The sequence below is a fragment of the Oncorhynchus keta genome, chromosome 27 (genome assembly GCF_023373465.1).
Source record: "Oncorhynchus keta strain PuntledgeMale-10-30-2019 chromosome 27, Oket_V2, whole genome shotgun sequence".
Classification (NCBI taxonomy): domain Eukaryota; kingdom Metazoa; phylum Chordata; class Actinopteri; order Salmoniformes; family Salmonidae; genus Oncorhynchus; species Oncorhynchus keta.
The window spans coordinates 20,851,960-20,872,577 of record NC_068447.1 but is presented as its reverse complement, the minus strand read 5'-3'; the positions used below and the strand labels follow the sequence as shown (position 1 = coordinate 20,872,577).

The 20,618-nt window shown below is 41.6% G+C and overlaps 1 protein-coding gene across 3 annotated transcripts; it reads left to right on the top strand.

The window, feature by feature from the left end:
- The first annotated feature begins 854 nt into the window (after positions 1 to 854).
- On the top strand, positions 855 to 20,053 carry LOC118359600 (dystroglycan 1-like). 3 transcript variants are annotated; one of them, XM_035738121.2, is made up of 3 exons: positions 855 to 1,148; positions 12,655 to 13,248; positions 15,630 to 20,053. In XM_035738121.2, exons 2-3 carry the CDS (start codon positions 12,874 to 12,876, stop codon positions 17,931 to 17,933), a joined length of 2,679 nt encoding a protein of 892 aa, XP_035594014.1. In that variant the 5' UTR covers positions 855 to 1,148; positions 12,655 to 12,873; the 3' UTR covers positions 17,934 to 20,053. The 3 variants fall into 3 exon arrangements, with proteins under 3 accessions (XP_035594014.1, XP_035594015.1, XP_035594016.1); XM_035738122.2 differs by lacking the exon at positions 855 to 1,148 and adding an exon at positions 1,271 to 1,417; XM_035738123.2 differs by lacking the exon at positions 855 to 1,148 and adding an exon at positions 1,517 to 1,696.
- Positions 20,054 to 20,618: the final 565 nt, after the last annotated feature.

Genomic DNA, 20,618 nt, shown 5'->3' with positions numbered 1-20,618 from the left:
TTGTGATCGAATCTCTAAGCAAAATAAAACAATTAACTTACATTTCATAGATCAATAGATTTATCAAAAAAAGGATATGTATTCAAATAATGTTGTACCAACATATATCTTTTTCTCAGACTATAGTGTTGGAATAATGTTACAAACTTGGTGCTTAAAAGGTTGAGGATAATTATTTTATTTCATGTAGATGCAGTTATGGAATTATGGCCCATTTTACCTAGACCCTGTCAAAAACAAATTAGCAGTGGTGTAAAGTATTTAACTAAAAATACTTTAAAATACTACTTAAGTTGTTTTGGGGGGTATCTGTACTTGACTATTTATATTTTTGCCAACTTTTACTTTTACTTCACTACATTCCTAAATAAAATAATGTACCTTTTACTCCATACATTTTCCCTGACACCCAAAAGTACTCGTTACATTTTGACAGGAAAATGGTCCAATTCACACACTTATCAAGAGAACATCCCTGGTCATCCCTACTGCCTCTGATCACTAAACAAAAATGCTCCGTTTGTAAATTATGTCTGCGTGTCGGACTGTGCCTCTGGCTATCCGTCAAGAAAAAAATATGAAAATTGTCGGGTTTGCTTAATATAAGGATTTTGAAATGATTTATACCTTTACTTTTACTTTTGAAAGTTAAGTATATTTAAAACCAAATACCTTTATAATTTTACTCAAGTAGTATTTTACTGGGTGACTTTCACTTGAGTCATTTTATATTAAGGTATATTTACTTTTACTCAAATATGAGAATTTAGTACTTTTTCCACCACTGCAAATTAGGGTGCGAATCTGTAAACGGGAGGAGTTATGTGAGATAGCGAGATTATAACAAACCTGAAGATCCAAGAATAGGGTGGGGGAGAGCAGCAGTGTGGGAGGACTAGGAGACGTGTGAAGTGGCAAGCTTTTCCAGCTGATTAACAATGTTGAACATATGTTTAAAAATACCTTGACAACTGAGCTGGATAGCGGCGACTTTTCGGGGTTGGCCTACCAATTTGTCTTTATGTCTAGTGACACTAAACGCGTAAACGATGGCTATTTAGGTTTTTGAGTTTATCGCGGTTTTCTTTTCACACCGATGAGGAACTGAAAGGGAGAAAAGAGGAAACATTCTTACCTAAATTAACAAGGTCAGTTTTCATGATTATTAATCTCAATATAATAGCAAGTTCTCTAAATAAACAAAAGCAATCCGTTTTTATTATTCATCAGTGTCTTATTTCCTAAATTGTTAGTGTCTTTCGTCACCATCCATTCTAAAGACTAGCTAGCACATTCGATTAATCGAGACTAGTTTCTACTGCATCTTCTCGGCGGAAGGTTAACAACAGTGGTCATTCTTCGGTTCTCTTCGTGGACATCTTAAAATAATGGATGGAACGGGAGAAAGGAGGCAAACGTTCGTATTTTTTATTGAATCAATTGTCTTTTTAATAACCAACTTCGCTAGTTACATTGACCAAGGTAGGGTTTTCGTGCAACTCTAGCCTAGATCGAACACACGACGAGCTAAAACCGCGAGTCCTTTCCGCGTACGGTTAGAACAGGTGCATCTCGCTCGAGCGCTGTGATGGTCGTGTCGATTTGCGGTTCTTGGCATATTTGTTACCAAAACAATCCGTTCGTGTTAAAAAAATGTATCATCACTGTTGGAAGGATTGCATTGCGATTGATGTTTGTAAGTGTCTGTAATATGTTGAAGTCTAATAAAGCTAGCTAGCAATGGCCTGCTTCTCTTAACGTTATCTCACTAGCTACTTAGCTTGCTGTAGCTAGCTAGTTAGCATACCACCCGAAACGGGGCAGGCAGGGCCCTCCTTGTAATGGAATGACAGAATGCCTTTTATCTTTTTGTATCCGGACTTTTTCGATAATTCCAGGTTCAATTATTTATTCTGCTAACATTCTAGCTCACATTTAGTAGCTAGCTATGTTTGTTTGCCAGTGCTGTGAATATTGTCTGTCTTCACGGCAGCTATGGCGAATATTAATATATTTTTAGCGCTCATATTTTAAATACAGGGAACCTTTATTACTTTTGAGTTAGCTACGCTAGCATGTAACGTTAAGTAACTAGTTAGTAGTACTAGACTCATCTTGCTACTGCTGATCATTTGGCTTTAAGACCTGACTAACTAAATTAGTTCTCTCAACTTCCCTTGCCATATTGGCTACTGACTACCGTCTTATAATTTGAATCACATTAAATTGCAGCTTGATTGGATTTCACAGCAACATTTGCTAAAAAAACATTTCCCTCTTACACTTAAGTAAGCTAGCCCACATATCCTTATACGAAGGTCAACATTTGAATAGCCTACTTGCTAGCTAAGTTACTTTCAGCTATGTTCAGTGGTTGGGGTCTGACTGGGTAAAAGAGGGAACATCCAATCGTCTGAGATTGCAAGGCAAGCTTGTCTTGTTGAAATGTTTAATATTCAGATCATGTGCTATCCAGTGGCTGCTTTGGTGGACGTTGGATACGTCAATTCAATTTGCTCTGAATGCCACTGTGCATTTGAGGCCTAATTATTTTGGATGGTTTCAAGTTATTTCCACTGCAAATGATTGAAGAGGAATTATGGATATAATTTCATGTAAACCTTTCCTCTTTGGTTGGAACTGTATGGCGCAGACATCCTTTCTACATGGGGATGAACACGGCTATATTATTCTGACTGTAAATATGGTAGGAAATTGTCAGCATGGTAACATTTGCTTTAATTTTCACAAGGCTTTGAAGGCCTAACATAATGTGCTCGGTCACACTGCGTTTTTCAATTTATAAAAAATACTTCATTTTAGTTTGAAGTTAGTTGAACCAATTATTCTGTTATATTGTGTGAGGAGTTGAGATATAGTAGCTGTTTGGTTGTGATTTAGGCTACTGACAGACCTTCCCAAAATGAAAATGTTCCCTAATTGCAACCTTACCAAACTTAGCTTTGCATTCTTAGAAGTATCAATTTTACAAAGAGAGTTTGTTTGTTTGGTGCTCTTTGGCTTTTTGTTGAATTTAAAGCACCTGCTGTTTAACAGATTTCCAAGACTGTGCTAACTGAGGCTTCCAACTAGGTTTTATGTCAAAGATCTTTGTTTTCAGGGATGGCACAACTGTTGGGTATAGGCTACAACGGAAATGTCACAATCTACTGACAAGTCTTCACCATTTAAACTAACGTCTCAGACTCCTTAAGAAATCCACTGCTTTTGTTTGTTTTTGTTGCATCATATTCCTCCTTGCTATTGCACTGTAGCTAGGTATGGCGCGAACAGAAACACATCAAATACTTTTCTTGTTTGTTTGGGAAATGGGCCTTGAAATGAATCCTTGGTTTGAACACATGATTGAATCATGTTCAGGAAATTGGAACATAATATAATCTAGGCCACAGTGAGTAGCCTGCTCACTTTGATGCACACTGTCGCACAAATAGCTTTTTTTTGCCTGTGTAGAATATTGCTATAAACACTTTTATGTAAACATGGCAGGTATTACTTGTTTGTGCTGTTACATAATAAGCAGAGGGAAAGTGAATTGGATGATCGAGCCTAACAGTCCATTATGTAGGCCTGTTTTTTTTATGTGGACTTCACCAGCCTCTTCTAATAGGCCATCCCCTGTCAGTTTGCCAGCTTGGCTGTGTCTCTCTTAAGGAGGCAGCTATAGAAAGTGTGACTGACTGTACAGTGTTTTCTATTCAGACTGCTCTGAGTCAGGGGCTCCTAGCGGAAGGGAGGAGCGAGCCTCATGCAAGGAGGGAGAGTGCAGACCATAGAATTGTCTCTGGTAGTGGTTTGATTGGGATCTCTGATCTAATATGCATGTCTCAGAGTTATGGAATAAGTCATCAGAGCAGACTCTGGTTTTGGGTGAAACGAGGATGACTAACTAGTTCAGAGTATTAAGCTACAGCTGTCATGGTTTACAGCTTCAGAAAGGTTGGGTAGTGAACCTAAACACCATAGAAACATCTACTGGTAAAACAAATGGTTAAATTATCTCACGTTGAAAAGCAGATGACTGACTACTCAGCCAAAGAGGGATTTAAGAACTTGCCAATTGTACAATTGCTTCAAATTAGGCAACATCAGCAATTGTGTAGCTGCCCTTGCAGCAGTAAATATATATATTTTAAAGCCATGCATTCGAGATGGTGTGTGCCTGCCTGCATCCAGCATTGCAGATTATATGCAGGATAGTGCCGAGCAAAGGAACCCTGTGGATGGGGCTTAATGGAACATTCCCTCTTACCCAGCTGGTGATCTAGTCATAACAATCTCCTTCTACAGCAAAAACGGCAATGCTTTCTGTCGTCAATGGATCACTCTACAGAAACAGGTAGACCATCGCTTTAAAATTTAGAAAGTATGTAAATGGGGCATAACTGACATTTAAAAGTCTGAAATATAGAGCGTCCTGAGTGGTGCAGCGGTCGAAGGCACTGCATTGCAAGTGCTTGAGGCATCACTACAGACCCGCGTTCGTTCCCAGGCTGTGTCGCAACTGGCTGTGAATGGGAGTCCCATAAGGCGAGGCACAATTGGCCCAGCGTTGTTAGGGGAGGGTTTGGCCGGGTGTGCTTTACTTGGCCACCCCTTGTGGCGGCCCAGGTGCCTGTAGGCTGACTTTGATTGTCAGTTGAACAGTGTTTCCTCCGACATATTGGTGTGGCTGGCTTCCGGGTTAAGCAGGCGGGTGTTAACCTGTTGTGACACCCCATCCCGTGAACGGGACAGTTGTCATCATCTGACATTAATTAGCATAACGCAACGGACATAAATCTTCCTAGAAAATATTCCTATTCATGAAAATCACAAGTGAAATATATTGGAACACAGCTTAGCCTTTTGTTAATCACCTTATCTCAGATTTTCAAAATATGCTTTACAGCCAACGCTAGACAAGCATTTGTGTAAGTTTATAATAGCCTAGCATAGCATTATGCCTTGCTAGCAGCAGGCAACCATGTCACGGAAATCAGAAAAGCAATCAAATTAAATCGTTTACCTTTGAACTTCGGATGTTTTCACTCACGAGACTCCCAGGTAGACAGCCAAAGTAAATTTTTTCCCAAAATATTATTTTTGTAGGGGAAATATCTCTGTTTGTTCTTCACGTTTGGCTGAGAAGTCACCTGGAAATTGCGGTCACCACAACGCTGAAAAATATTCAAAATTAGCTCCATAATATCGACAGAAACATGGCAAACGCTCGATAATATATCCGCCGGGACAATTCGTTTTTCACCAGGACCGATTGGAGTAATGGCCACCTCTGTATTTTACAAGAGAATCTCTCTCGAAGCCACCATGTGACCACTTACGCAATGTGTCCGCCTACGGCTATTCAACAGAAATGCGTAAAACTACGTCACAATGCTGTAGACACCTTGGGGAATACGTAGAAAGCGTAAGCTTGTTGATGGTACATTCACAGCTGAATAGGGAGTCATTGGAACGCAGCGATTTTCAAAACCTGGGGCACTTCCGGATTGGATTTGTCTCAGGCTTTCGCCTACAACATCAGTTCTGTTATACTCACAGCTTTTCTATCCAAAGCTGTCAATTATATGCATATTATAGCATCTTTTCCTGACAAAATATCCTGTTTAAAACGGGAACGTTTTTTTTTTTTTTTTTTTTTTTTTCAGCAAGCAAAATACTGCCCCCCTAACACCAAGAGGTTAAGAAGCGCGGTTTGGTGCGTCATGTTTCAGAGGATGCATGACTTGACCTTCACCTCTCCCGAGCCCGTTGGAGTTGCAGCGATGAGACAAGATCGCAATTGGATATCATGAAAAGGGGGTAAAATTAAAGATCCAGTCCATTTTAAAAATGTGTTGTGATGCAAAAATTCAAGCAAAACACATAGTTTTGCAGGGATGAGACCAGATTGAAATTGTGAGGAAAAAGAGGGTAAAAAAAATATCTGAAATATTGAATGAATAGGCCTAAACTTTAAATTCCCCACTCAAACGATCGACTGAGTCGCTATGAGTGAAGGCTCCTTTGGAAAACACTTAGCCCTAACTTTAGACGATTTGCTGACATTGCATCTAAGTTGAGGTTCTGCAGTCGATCACTTCTGATCTCGAAAGCAATGTGATGATGGGGTTTGGTTTCTGAGCAGCTTTAGCCAGGCCGGCGGAGCAGAGTGAATAGACCAGGGATCCTGACCCTCCCTTCTCCCTTTTAGTTTCTTTACAGAGGCTGAATGATGTTGGCATGTGTTTTTAAAAGGGGAGAGAAAATGCTTAGATCCATTTGTATGTTAAGCCTTATCAGTTGCCTTTGGGTTTTGATGAAGGCAGAATGACTATTGTAGTGTCAGACCGACCAAAGAGGAATCAAAGCTGTGCTTGTCTGTGGTGCTGAACTTTCTCATCCCCTTTTAATTGGCTTTTCCGAAAGGTACTGTAAGGACATGCTTTTAAAGATCCCTCTGTATAGGGTTGCACATTTTGGAGAATATTCAGAGGTGGAAACTTTCCGTGGGAATATATGGGAATTAATATTAATACCATTTTAAATGTAGATGTTTTGGTGACAAACAATAACCATAAGTAGACATTGCAAATGATTAAATCCTTCCGATAGAAATAAAAAACACAATTTAGTTACCAATTGAACTTTAATTAAATGAGTTGACTCTTCACATGGGATGATTTCACTGAACAACAAAAGAAAAGGAATATTGAATGATCCCCAATGAGCCATCGCGTCTCCCAAAAATGTTTTCAACATCTGTAAAATGATAGTCTAGAAACTAAATATTTGGTTGTCTTCCTCTCAGGCTTCCATGTCTTCTCCCTGGACCTCCTCAATGTCCACCTCTTCAACATCAGACGCTGAGGCCTCAAATTAACTGTCACTTTCCAACCTGGTTGAGGATGGCTCATCAGGCTCAAATTTGTCCGGATGGCCACCAATTTCTCAACTTTTGTATTGGTCAGCCTGTTGCGTGCTTTGGTGTGTGTGTGTGTGTTCCCAAACAAGGACCAGTTGCACTTTGAGGCGGCTGATGTTGGTGGGATTTGGAGGAGGATGATGGAGGAAAGAGCCTCAGATCCACGAAGTCCCTTCCACCAGGTGGCCGATGAGATGTTGGCATGAGTGCCGTATTGCATCTCCATCCCAAAGCCCTTGCTTCGAAGTGTAAATCGCCAGACTGCCAAGAATCTTGCCCTCATCCAGGCCAAGTTGGCGCGACACGGTAGTGATGACACCATAGGCCTTATTGATCTCTGCACCAGACAGGACGCTCTTGCCAGCATACTTGGGTTCCAACATGTACGCTGCAGTGTGTATGGGCTTCAGGCAGAAGTCTTCACGCTTTTTCATGCATTTCAGAACAGCAGTTTCCCCTGTCAACAGTGAAGTGGTCAGGGCAGTACGGATTTCTTCTCTTACATCTGCAAGCATAGTTTGAGCATCAGACAGGATGGCATTGTCTCCCTCGATCCGTGCAATGGCTACTGCTATAGGTTTCAGGCTGTTTACCCCAAAATACATCATCCAGAAGGATCCTCTTGATATGGCTGTCCATATCGGCATACTGTGATATGGCCATTTCTTGGAGAGACTCCTTCCCCTCCAGGAGACTGTCAAACACCCCATCGGGTGTTGCTGGGCAGCTTCAATGTGGTGCTCTTATTCTTCTCACTTTGCTTGGTGAGGTAGACTGCTACTATAACTTGGTGACCCTTCACATACCTTACCATTTCCTTGGCTCTCTTGTAGAGTCTATCCATTGTTTTCAGTGCCATGTCCTTGAGGAGCAGATTCAATGCATGAGCAGCACAGCCAATGGGTGTGATGTGAGGGTAGGACTCCTCCACTTTAGACTAAGCAGTCTTCATGTTTGCAGCATTGTCTGTCACCAGTGCAAATACCTTCTGTGGTCCAAGGTCATTGAATGATTTCAGCTCATCTCCAATGTAGACTGGTGTTTCTGTTGTCCCTTGTCTGTGCTCCTGTAGATTTGTATTTTTTTACCCTTATTTTACTAGGCAAGTCAGTTAAGAACAAATTCTTATTTTCAATGACTGCCTAGGAACAGTGGGTTAACTGGCTGAGGGGTGGAGATGATGTAGTTAATTATTCCTTGCCCACGAGCATTCGACCACCCATCAGAGATGATTGCAATAGTCTGCTTTCTCTGCTTTGCTTGACCTTCACTTGAACTCTGTTAAACTCTGCATCCAGCAACTTAGTAAAGAAAGCATGTCTGTTTGGAGGGGTGTATGCTGGGCGAAGAACATTCAGAAATCTCTTCCAATACACATTGCCTGTGAGCATCAGAGGTGAACCAGTTGCATACACAGCTCGAGCAAGACATTCATCAGCATTTTTCTGACTCCGTTCCTCTATAGCTGTTGCTATCGATAAGGTGTCTGGTTCATAATTTTCACCTCAAATAGAAGTAGGGACTTTTGTCAGAGGTTGAGTGCTGAGGGAACTTTATGCACTTGGCCAGGTTCTGCATCTTTGTTGCATTCTTCACACATGATTTGGCACAGTATTTGCAAATGTACACCTTTATTAGCAGCAGTGAAATGTCGCCACACATCAGATAGTGCCTGTAGCATTTTCCTGTGAAGATTTTTTAAAAGAACATACAATGATAAAGACAGATAGTTAAGCAGTTAGATTAAACAACTCCTTTGTAAGGTAAATGTTTTAACATGTATGGAAACAGGTGAATTAACACTCTTTAACTTCTTGAGTCGACCCCGGACGCATGCGTCCCATCTAGACATCTGCAAATGTGCTACGCTAAATGCTAATAGCACTCGTTAAAACTCAAATGTTCATTAAAATACACATGCAGGGTATTGAATTAAAGCTACACTCGTTGTGAATCCAGGCAACAAGTCAGATTTTTAAAATGCTTTTCGGCGAAAGCATGAGAAGCTATTATCTGATAGCATGTAACACCCCAAAAGACCCGCAGGGGACGTAAACAAAATAATTAGCATAGTCGGCGCTGCACAAATAAAATATAACATTCATTACCTTTGACCATCTTCTTTGTTGGCACTCCTAGATGTCCCATAAACATCACTATTGGGTCTTTTTTTTTATTAAATCGGTCCATATATAGCCTAGATATCGATCTATGAAGACTGTGTGATCAACGAAAAAAATAGCGTTTTATAACGTAACGTCATTTTTTAAAATTAAAAAAGTCGACGATAAACTTTCACAAAACACTTCGAAATACCTTTGTAATGCAACTTTAGGTATTAGTAAACGTTAATAAGCGATCAAATTGATCACGAGACGATGTATATTCTATAGCTGTACGTCTGGAAATAATGTCCGGGTAAATCTCAACCAAAATATCCGGTCGGAGACCGGAAGAACTGCGCTGCCTTGTGTCTGTTTGACCAAGAACAAATAGTAGGCAAATGACAAGACTGTTGACATCGTGTGGAAGCTGTAGGTATTGCAACCTCGGCCCCATTTAATGTGGTTCACGTTTAACAATTGGTTGAAGTGGCGCATGGATATATTTTCCCATTTTCAGTGATCAGATTTTCCTGCACTTTTCGATGAAACGCACGTTCTGTTATAATCACAGCTGTGATTTAACCAGTTTTATAAACGTCTGAGTGTTTTCTATCCACACATACTAATCATATGCATATACTATATTCCAGGCATGAGTAGCAGGGCGCTGAAATGTTGCTCGATGTTTAACAGAATGTTCGAAAAAGTAGGGGGTAGGAGTAACAGGTTAACAACAAATCATGTATGTCATATAAAATATATTCACCCCAACCAGTATTGTAATCAAAACTTATCAGAAAGCATGTAGTCCTTTGCGCAGACAGTGTAGTAGTGTGTGCTCAATAGCATCTCATTAGTGTGCAAGATCTTGAGAATCGGCTGTACATGTGATGGAAGAATGCACTGTGCATGCAAGCATGTAGTCCTTTGTTCAGACAGTGTAGTAGTGTGTGCTCAATAGCATCTCATTAGTGTGCAAGATCTTGAGAATCAGCTGTACATGTGATGGAAGAATGCACTGTGATGCATGCACTGCATGCATCAATTCCATTGAATTGGGAATAGTTTAGCCAAAATATGCTACAATACCTAGAATTGCCTTGTGTATCCCACAAAGGTTCACTGTTTATAATAGAGTTCGACCGATTTAATCGGAGTGGCTTATTAATTAGGGCCGATTTTCAAGTTTTCATAACAATCGGTAATCGGCATTTTTGTACACGGATTATGGCTGATTACTTTGCACTCCACGAGGAGACTGCATGGCAGGCTGACTACCTGTTACGCGAGTGCAGCAAGGAGCCGCGGTAAGTTGCTAGTTAGCATTAAACTTATCATATAAAAAAAACAATCTTAACATAATCACTAGTTAACTACACATGGTTGATATTACTAGTTTATCTACTTAGTAGTCTGCGTTGCATATAATCGATAATTTACTATCGAATCACAGCCTACTTCACCAAACGGGTGATTTAACAAGTGCATTCGTGAAAAAAGCACTGTCGTTGCACCAATGTGTACCTAACCATAAACATCAATGCCTTTCTTTAAAATCAATACACAAGTATATATTGTTAAACCTGCATATTTACTTAATATTGCTTGCTAACATGAATTTCTTTTAACTAGGGAAATTGTCACTTCTCTTGTGTTCATGTCTAAGCAGAGTCAGGGTATATGCAGCAGTTTGGGCTGCATGGCTCGTTGCAAACTGTGTGAAGACCATTTCTTCCTTACAAAGACCGTAATTAATTTGCCAGAATTTTACATAAATATTTCATAAAATTGAAGGTTGTGCAATATTTAGACTTAGGGATGCCACCCGTTAGATAAAATATGTAACGGTTCCGTATTTCACTGAAAGAATAAACGTTTTGTTTTTGAAATTATAGTTTCTGGATTTGACCACGTTAATGACCTAAGGCTCGTATTTCTGTGTGTTAATTATATTATAATTAAGTCTGACTTGATAGAGCAGTATGACTGAGCGGTGATAGGCAGCAGAAGGCCTGTAAGCATTCATTCTAACAGCACTTTCCTGCATTTGCCAGCAGCTCGTCGCTGTGCTTCAAACATTGCACTGTTTATGACTTCAAGCCTATCAACTCCCGAGATTAGGCTGGCAATACTATTGTGCCTATAAGAACAACCAAATGGTATATGAAATACAAATGGTATAGAGAGAAATAGTCCTATAATAACTACAACCTAAAACTTCTTACCTGGGAATATTGAAGACTCATGTTAAAAGGAACCACCAGCTTTCTTTCATATGTTCTCATGTTCCGAGCAAGGAACTTAAACGTTAGCTTTTTTTAATGGCAAATATTGCACTTTTACTTTCTTCTCCAACACTTAGTTTTTGCATTATTTAAACAAAGTTGAACATGTTTCATTATTTATTTGAGACTAAATTGATTTTATTGATGTATTATATTAATTTAAAATAAGTGTTAATTCAGTATTGTTGTAATTGTCATTATTATACATGCATACATACATGCATGCATACATCGGCCGATAAAAAATAAAAAAGGCTATTTTTGGTCCTCCAATCGGTATCGGTGTTGAAAAATCGGTGTTGAAAAATCATAATCGGTCAACCTCTAGTTTTATAAGCAAACTTTTTAAAATTAATTTAAGCCTGGGAATGTTTCCTAACTTCCCATGGGAAAATTCTGGAAATGTACCGTAAAGTTTCCAACCCATTACAATCCTACCTCTGAATAAGTTCACGCTGAACACAACTGAATGGAGAAAATGAGACCTGTAGGAACAGTACAACCATGCAATAACAGCTGCCAGTTGTAAATAGGAATTTTCCTCTTTAGGCAATATAAATGCTCATTTCCATTCAAATTCTCTTGCGAAAAATGGTCTGTTATAGGCTGTGACGTCAGCTCATCAGGACTGTTTCCTTGGCATTAGGATTCCAGGCGATTGGCCGACCCTGAACTGCCCGTCTCTCAGCGTTACAGAATTGGGGTTGGCTGGGTCAGCACAGTGGAGGCTCTAATTCCCACCCCCAGGGCACCTAATTAAAACTTACAACCAAGACAAACGACCTTTGACTCTGACTGCCATCTCATGAGAACTGCTATTCTGAAAACTCCATGACATGCGAAGAGATCAGTGGGAGATCAACATACTCTCTCAGCAAATAATTATGTCACTGTCTGTATCGGAATACTACTTCATGCTTGGTCTTCTGTATCAAAGCCTGTTTTTAGATACTGCTTGTTCATTTAGCCAGGCCTCCCACTAGATTGCTAGTTCATAACTGCTCTGATAAAGGCAACCAAAAAAACTTCTTTATCCTGGGAATGCAAAATGTTTTTAGCACTCAGTTTTGCCCCAGTCGTTTTGTTTTGTCATTGTTATGTTCACCCACTTCAAGGACTATTGCATTGAAATATTGTTAGTTAAAACTCTTTTGCGCACAATATTTTGTAAAACCCAACACAATGTGTGCAGAGAATTTCTTTGTTGTTATACAGTATTGAAAAATGGACTTGCCCGCACAAACTTGAGAGGTCTTTCGTGGAGGCAAATAACACTTGATGAGTTTATTAATTTAAAAAATGATATCAGGTTCTTACAGTGGTTCTTTCTTTGCAGTGGCTGACTAACATGGCTGACTAACTACCTGCCACAGACTCTCTTCATGGATAACAGAGGAAGACGACAAAGGAAACACAAAATAAAACCTTATTAATTATCAACTAAGACAAACATCCAGAGGAACCAACCCACCACTATCGTCCCATCACTCTGACTTCCAGTGCATGTGGTCCTGAAGTCGTCCTAAGGAGGCGGGGAACACATAGGCCTACCACTATGCACTGTAAACAGAGAGGTTGGGACTGTGGAAGTGTGGGAAGAACCAAACCTCCCCCAGGCAGGACTATCCCCCTGGTGCTGGGGCTACTGGTGGCCTTGGTCCAGGGCAGTGTGCCTGGGAGACCACTGGTGGAGGGCCTGGGGGAGATGTTGTCAGTGGACCTGGAAGCCTCCATGCACTCCTCTGTCCTCTCTGACCTGCAGACTGCAGCCTCTGTAGCCACAGAGGGACCTCTCACGGGTATCCCAGAATCCCTGGCTGCAGTCACAGAGGTGGCCCCTGCAGGAATCCCTGACTCTTCAGCGGTGGTGGGCCAGGGGTTCCAGTTGAGAATCCCGCCCAGGGCGAAGAATGGCAGTTGCAATGTTAAGGTAAGCATTGTCATGACTAGGACGTTACTGCTGATTGAATATAGTGACCCTCCCCACATACTGGTGGTGGATCTAATGGTGATAATCAAACCACCGCTGTAATGTCCATATGAACACTGATAGTAATAATTAGGGCTGACCCCAATTAGTCGACTGGTCGATTGTTTGGTGCCGGTACTGTTTATATTTAGGTGCAGAAGCTCCACAATACTTTTGAGCTAGTATTCTATAAGAGGAACAGGAGCTCAAGCAGTAGAACATTTGATGTGCTGGTACTCTGCTCCAGTGAGTTCTTGCCCAAGTCAAGCACTGGTTCTTATCCCTTGCGTAAATAACCTACAGTTTTCTTTCCTGACCTCACTGGCTGAGAAACTGAGGGCCAAGAATATATTATGCAATGTTGCAAGTTTGCTAGTGCAAGCGTCGGGCTGGACCCAAGTTAATAGTTGATACAGTGCTTCAAGTTCGTTGCAGACTGGCCCTATGTGATTTATTGGATATTTATTTGTAACTGAATATTTTCTACCTGCAGGCTGCCGTGTTTTTATTTGTTGGCTTTATGTAGGCTATTTTTACATAGTTGGCAATAGAAGTTACTTTTTAGGTTCATAATTTTCTGTGCTGAAGGAGTGAAGTTTGTATTTTACCGACATTAGGAAACCTGGTTATCGGTTTTGATTGAACAGAGCTCTCTAGAACGGACCTTTTTGTGTCCTGAATGCGATCGTGCCATTGCATACATGTATGCAATTTAACTTTGATGTTAAGCTGCTCAGACTTCCTTTATATGATGTAATATGCCAGTTTATATGTAGGGTTGCAAAATTCCTGAAACTTTCAATAAATTCCCTGGTTTTTCCAGAAATCCTTGTTGGAGGATTCACAGAATGAGGACATCTAGAATCCTCCAACCAGGATTTCTGGAGAAAAGAGTGATTTATTGAAAGTTCCTGTAATTTTGCAATCCAAGTTATACTGAGTGAACAAAACGTTAGGAACACCTGTTCTTTCCATGAACTAGACAGACCAGATTAATCCAGGTGAAAGCTATGAACCCTTATTGATATCACTTGTTCAATCCACTTCAATCATTGTAGATGACTAGGAGACAGATTAAAGAAGGATTTTTAAGCTTTAAGACATGTATCTGAGCCATTCGGAGGGTGAATGGGCAAGACAAAATATTTAAGACTAACCCTGCTAGGTTTTTCATGCTCAGTTTCCCGTGTGTATCAAGAATGGTCCACCACCCAAAAGACATCCAGCCAACTTGACACAACTGTGGGAAGCATTGGAGTCAACATGGGCCAGCATTCCTGTGGAACGCTTTCGACACCTTGTAGAGTCCATGCCCCAATGAATTAAGGCTGTTCAAAAGGGGGTGCTACTCCAAATTAGGAAGGTGTTCTTAAAGTTTTGTACACTCTGTTTATAACATTGAACATGTCACTCTGTATGCTCCTCTACCTCATTTCTGTAATCCTTTGTGCCCAGCGCTTGATCACAATAGTGCCTTTTTCTGTCTTCCTGTCCATGTTGAAATAGCAATGTGAGGTTACCTTGCACATAACAGACATCTCTCATTCTCTTTGGATTTTGGGAACAGTTATTCCAGCTGAACAGAAAATTGCCTTCAATCTGTGTGGATGGAGAATGGAGGAAACAAAGCCATTTTGGGCAGCATTGTAGTCCTTCCCAATAGGCTTAACTTTACATAACCCCAACCCTTTCATTCTCTTCTACTTCCTTTTCTGTTTTTACTCCCCGAGCTCGTATGGACATTTTGAACCCTTCTGCAATGATTTCTATTGGATGTTAAACATACTCTAGGCTAGATAATTCTGTGGCAGCAATTTGTTTAAGCCTTACGCTTCTTAACTAGCCAAATATTTACATATTTGCAATGCTATGTATGGAATGGATATGCATAATATTCATGCCTCAGTACATTCTCTCTCACTGTATCAATGCTGATTTTTATTTGACTGTTGTGCAATTTGTTCCTTGGAGTTTGAATTAGAATATATTATTTTTGGCTCCTTGTATTATTGGGAATAATATCCTGAGAAATTGTAATGTCTCAAAATGAAGGGGAGATGACTCAGGCAGCTGTCGTTTTGTGAATAGGGGCTCACTGGGAGCAGAGCTTCCTGCTCACTTCAACAAGGGTCAGTAGACTTCAGTACAGATAGATGAAATGAGTCAATGAAAAATGTGAGACTTGAGTTTTCCACATCAGGTCTGTCTGATATACCCTTAAGATTACTGTACAGTTGGATAGGTTTGTCAGGATCGGCCTCTTGTGTGAAACACCCTGTCCTTTCAGAGTTTTTTGATCTATGAACCATAACGTTCCCCTTTCTTCTTCTCTCCTATTGTAGTTAACTGAGTTGGGAAAGGAACGCTTACCCTCCTGGCTGTACTGGGCCACAGGGAGCTGCATCCTACGAGGCCTTGCCCTGGAGCAGGACAGAGGTGTCCACCGTATCTCCCTCTCTGGCTCTGAGATGATAAACAGTGGCCATGGCTTGGAAGTCTTCTCTATTGAGGTGCACCCAGAGGAGTGGGCCGACGGTGAGCCGGCCCTGTTGGCTCTCCAGGCTGAGGCCAACAACCTCCAGCCATTCACCTGTGGCAGCGAGGAGCCCGTCACTGTTCTCACCATCATCCTGGATGCTGACCTCACCAAGATGAACGCTCATCAGAGGGTAGGCCTGCTGGCCAGCATGAAGAAGTTTTCCGGTGTCCCCCTGGAGCACATGAGGGTGGTCCCTGTCATTAACAACCGCCTGTTCGACATGTCCGCCTTCATGGCTGGGCCTGGAAATGCCAAGAAGGTGGTGGAGAATGGGGCCCTGTTGTCATGGAAGCTGGGCTGCGCCCTGGACCAATCTAACATTCCGAACATCAACAGCGTCCAATCGCCTGCCAAGGATGGGTCCATGTCGTCCAAGCTAGGCTACCCAGTGGTGGGCTGGCACATCGTCAACAAGAAACCCCACTTGGTGAAACGGGTCAGGAGGCAGCTGGGAAACACCCCCACCCCTGTACCCTCCCTGCTCCCCCCAACCACTTACCCTGAGCCCCCTACTCGCATTGTTCCCACCCCCACATCCCCTTCAATCTCCCCAGCCACTGACAGCTCTGCTCCCCCTGTCCGTGGACCCTTGCCCCTGCCGGTGAAGCCCACTAACAGGCTGAGAGATCAGATAGCCCACACTCCTACCATAGGTGCTCCTCAGCCTACTAGGGTCCTGGGCACCACCAGTACCATCCCCATCCAGCCTACTATGACCCGGCCTGCTATTCCAGAGGCTACTGCTCTTCCCACCCCACCAAGCACCACTAGAAGGCCAAAGACCTCCACTACCAAGAAAACCAAGAAGGCAAAAACCTCCACTCCTGTGCCCAGAGAACCTAAGACAACCACGGCTAAGCCACCCAGACGCACCACCCCTCTGTCTCCTGTTCCTGACTACAACAACGAGAAGCCCCAGCTACGCAACCCCATCGACGAGGTGAATGCCTGGGTCGGGACCTACTTTGAGGTGAAGATTCCTCCAGATACCTTCTTTGACAAAGAGGACGGCACCACGGACAAGCTGCGTCTGACTTTGAGGAAGAACCACAACGAAGTGGTGAGCGAGACCTCTTGGATCCAGTTTAACAGCACCATCCAGCTCCTGTACGGTCTCCCAGAGAAAGAACACGTAGGCCAACACGAGTACTTTATGCTGGCCACCGACAAGGCAGGCATGAGCACCATAGATGCCTTTGAGGTCCATGTCAACCGTTGGCCGGCCACCGATAAGCCCTCTGTTGTTTTTGCCGCCCGTTTCCATGGTGAACCCAAGACATTGGCCAACAACGTCCACAAAAAGATCCTCCTGACTAAGAAGCTGGCGTATGCACTGGGTGACCGGAACACCAGCACAGTGACCCTGCGGAGTATCACCAAGGGCTCCATTGTGGTGGAGTGGACCAACAACAGCCTCCAGCAGAGCCCCTGTCCCAAGGACCAGATCACCATCCTCAGCAGAAAGATCTCCGACCCCCAGGGCAGGCCCACTCTGGCCTTCTCCAACGCCATGGAGCCAGACTTCAAACCCATCAACATCTCTGTCCGCGGCACCAACAAATGTCATACCTACACGTTTGTGCCCCCAGGAGAGGTGACCATCCCTGTTCCCCCTCCAGCCACTCCTTCCCCTGGCACTGGTCGTAGCACCAGTGACGATGTTTACCTGCACACAGTTATCCCAGCTGTGGTGGTGGCGGCGCTACTGCTGATTGCCGGCGTCATCGCCATGGTCTGCTACCGCAAGAAGCGCAAGGGCAAGATGAGCATTGAGGAGCAGGCTACCTTCATCAAGAAAGGCGTGCCCATCATTTTTGCAGATGAGCTGGATGACTCCAAGTGTCCCCCGTCCTCCAGTATCCCCCTCATCCTGCATGAGGAGAAGCCACCCCTGCCCCCCCCGGAGTATCCCAACATGGCTGGCCCTCACAGCACCCTGCTCAACCAGGATCTCCTGATGGAGGAGTACTCAATCTACCATGATGATGACCCCAACGCACCCCCCTATCAGCCCCCGCCACCCTTCACCGTCCCCATCGAGGGGAAAGGGTCCCGCCCCAAGAACATGACATCATACAGGTCACCACCTCCCTACGTGCCTCCCTAACGCTTACAAAGCCTTGGCTTTGGGATGGAGGGGGAGCTGTGGTGACCTTTGTTTGAAAACAATTTCCGTAGGGATTTTACACACACTGTACAGTGGGATGGCTTTGACATAGCCGGAGTAGACGACCACGTCTGTATAAGTGACCACTATGGATAACGTACTGTATAAGTCTAACACTGGCACAGGAAAACTGGACAGAGACCGTTTGTAAACGCCAGCTTTCTTTTCTTTTCTTGTCCTTCATAGTTATGCTTTCGACTCTTGCGTAATCTTTATTTTTATCTGTTCTTGCCAAGAATAATAATTTTTATCTTTGAAGATGTACTGTTTCTATTGTATAGAAAATAATGCAAAAGTGAGAGACTGTAGGCTGCAGAGGCCTTGGGGCAAATGTCACCATGACAACAGACTTGTAGGCTATCAATCACAAAGTTCATCTTTATACCAATTACAGTATATCACTTATCGGTCTTTGGGTTAGCTCTAAGATTTTGCTCCTGTTATTTTTAGAAGGTCGTCTAAGACAAAGTCAAACTAAAAACATGAAACCATTGTTTATTTACATCATAACCTTACATTTTATATTCTCTTAATGTTACCCTTTTCTTTCTTTTACGTTTTAAAAATAACAGGTGTAAAACTTTCCCTGGTGCAGACGCCTAATAAAACTAGCCCTTTGTGTCTGGCAGAACTGAACATTCTAACTGGTAGCCTAAAAAGGGCATTTTTTTTTGAATGCATAATGCGACTGAAATATCCTCTGCTATACTGGTACTGTACTTGGTCAACAAGTAAATCATAGACTGATAGTGAGTGACCACACTTAATGTAAGGGGATTACAAAACAGGAGTAATAACCACATCAATATACATTGGTGTATTAACTTGCCCCTAAAACAGAGATCACTATTCAGTGCCTTTAGAAAGTATTCACACCCCTTGACTCTTTACAGCTGGAATTTAAAATCGATTAAATTTAGTTTCGCTGGCTTACCCACACTAGCCTATAATGTCAAAGTAGAATTATGCTTTTTCACATTTTGTTTTACAAATTAATTAATGAAAAGCTGAAATGTCTTTAAGTATTCAACCTCTTTGTTATGGTAACCCTAAATACATTCAGGAGTAAGAATGTGCAGTACAGTGAAACTGCAAAAGGCTCTTAGACTTATCCAGAAAGACTCACAGCTGTAATTGCTGACAAAGTTGATTCTAATATGTATTGACTCAGGGGTATGAATTGTTATGTTAAATGTAAGAAATGAGCAAACATCTCTAAAAAACATGATTTCACTTTTGTCATTATGGGTTATTGTGTGTAGATGGGTGAAGGGGAAGAGAGAATCTTTTTAAATTGTAACACAAAATGTGCAATAATGGTATGAATACTTTCTGAAGGCACTGTACTATTCCAGGGTTGCCACCGTAGTGATAAAGCATAGCATTCCTGTTTTCATCATAATGCTGGGTCAATAAGATGCTGTAACTAGGCAGCAGAGTGAACTGATGGAAGTAAATAATTAGGCTACTAGATTGATCAATTGTTTGTGTTGATGTAAGTTTTGAGGTTCAGGTCTCCCTTGGACCAGGTCTGTTGCAGAAGAGATTTTATCAGAGAAAATAACCGTAACTTTTATTAAGTAAATGAAATAAGAAAAGTGAGGGGAAACGTACAGTTCTGCAATATCCGTGCTCTCTGCCTCTATGCTGCTGCACTGCATCGTTAGTCTCTCAGTCATCAGTTGTGAGACAAGTGTATGTACATAATGGTGTGCCTGTGAAACTGAAGATCTCATAACGTTAATGTGTTTTATCAGTAGAGTTATGCTAGTGGGAGGGACATTTTATTCTCAATTTTTTGTCTAGATTTATGATCACGATGTCATAAATTTAAATCATAGTTTGAAGGGGGCAAATAAAGTTGACTTTCCCATCACTGAAAATATTGCATCCTGTAAAGAATACGATGTGGGAGGAAGACAAGTGAATAATGTACGTTTCATATCTGATATCACCATAAGGAAAAATGGTTGTGAAAAAAAATCTAATGTTTTTACTGAATTTTTGATACGGTCTCAAATTGTTTTATGAAAATATATTAATAAAGATGTACTACTATTTGTAAAGCCTCAAAGACCCTGTATTTTCGCTTTGGTCACTTTTTCCTCTGAAAAATGTATTGTATCACTATTGGATAAGATTTCATCACGTTACGATTTTCTTCTATTTTACGCTTTGTAAACATTTTCTCAGTTCATATATTAACACGTTCATGAGATTGGTTAATGTCTAGATTTATATATATTACAGTATGTGTAAAGACATTTTACATTGTTTCAGAATGTCAGTCACAATCATGATTGGGCTCAATATCTGATGAATCTCTTGCGGTTGAATCAATCATCAACACATTTCTCGCTCCACAAACTTGCTATCAGTATATTAAATCATGTCTCATATTACTTTTCATAATCCTAAACATGTGTAGCGACATGTACCATCTGCTCGTTTTTGATTAAACTGGGTACCAGTCTTTTTAGCTAATGTTTCATTCCTTGCCACTCCTGTCTTTGGCATTTGACAGGATTCTAATGATATCTTAAGACTGGTACCTAGGATAGTTGTCAAGGGCCTAATACTGCACAACCTCTTATGTTCACATGAACAGGTTACAAATATGTATAA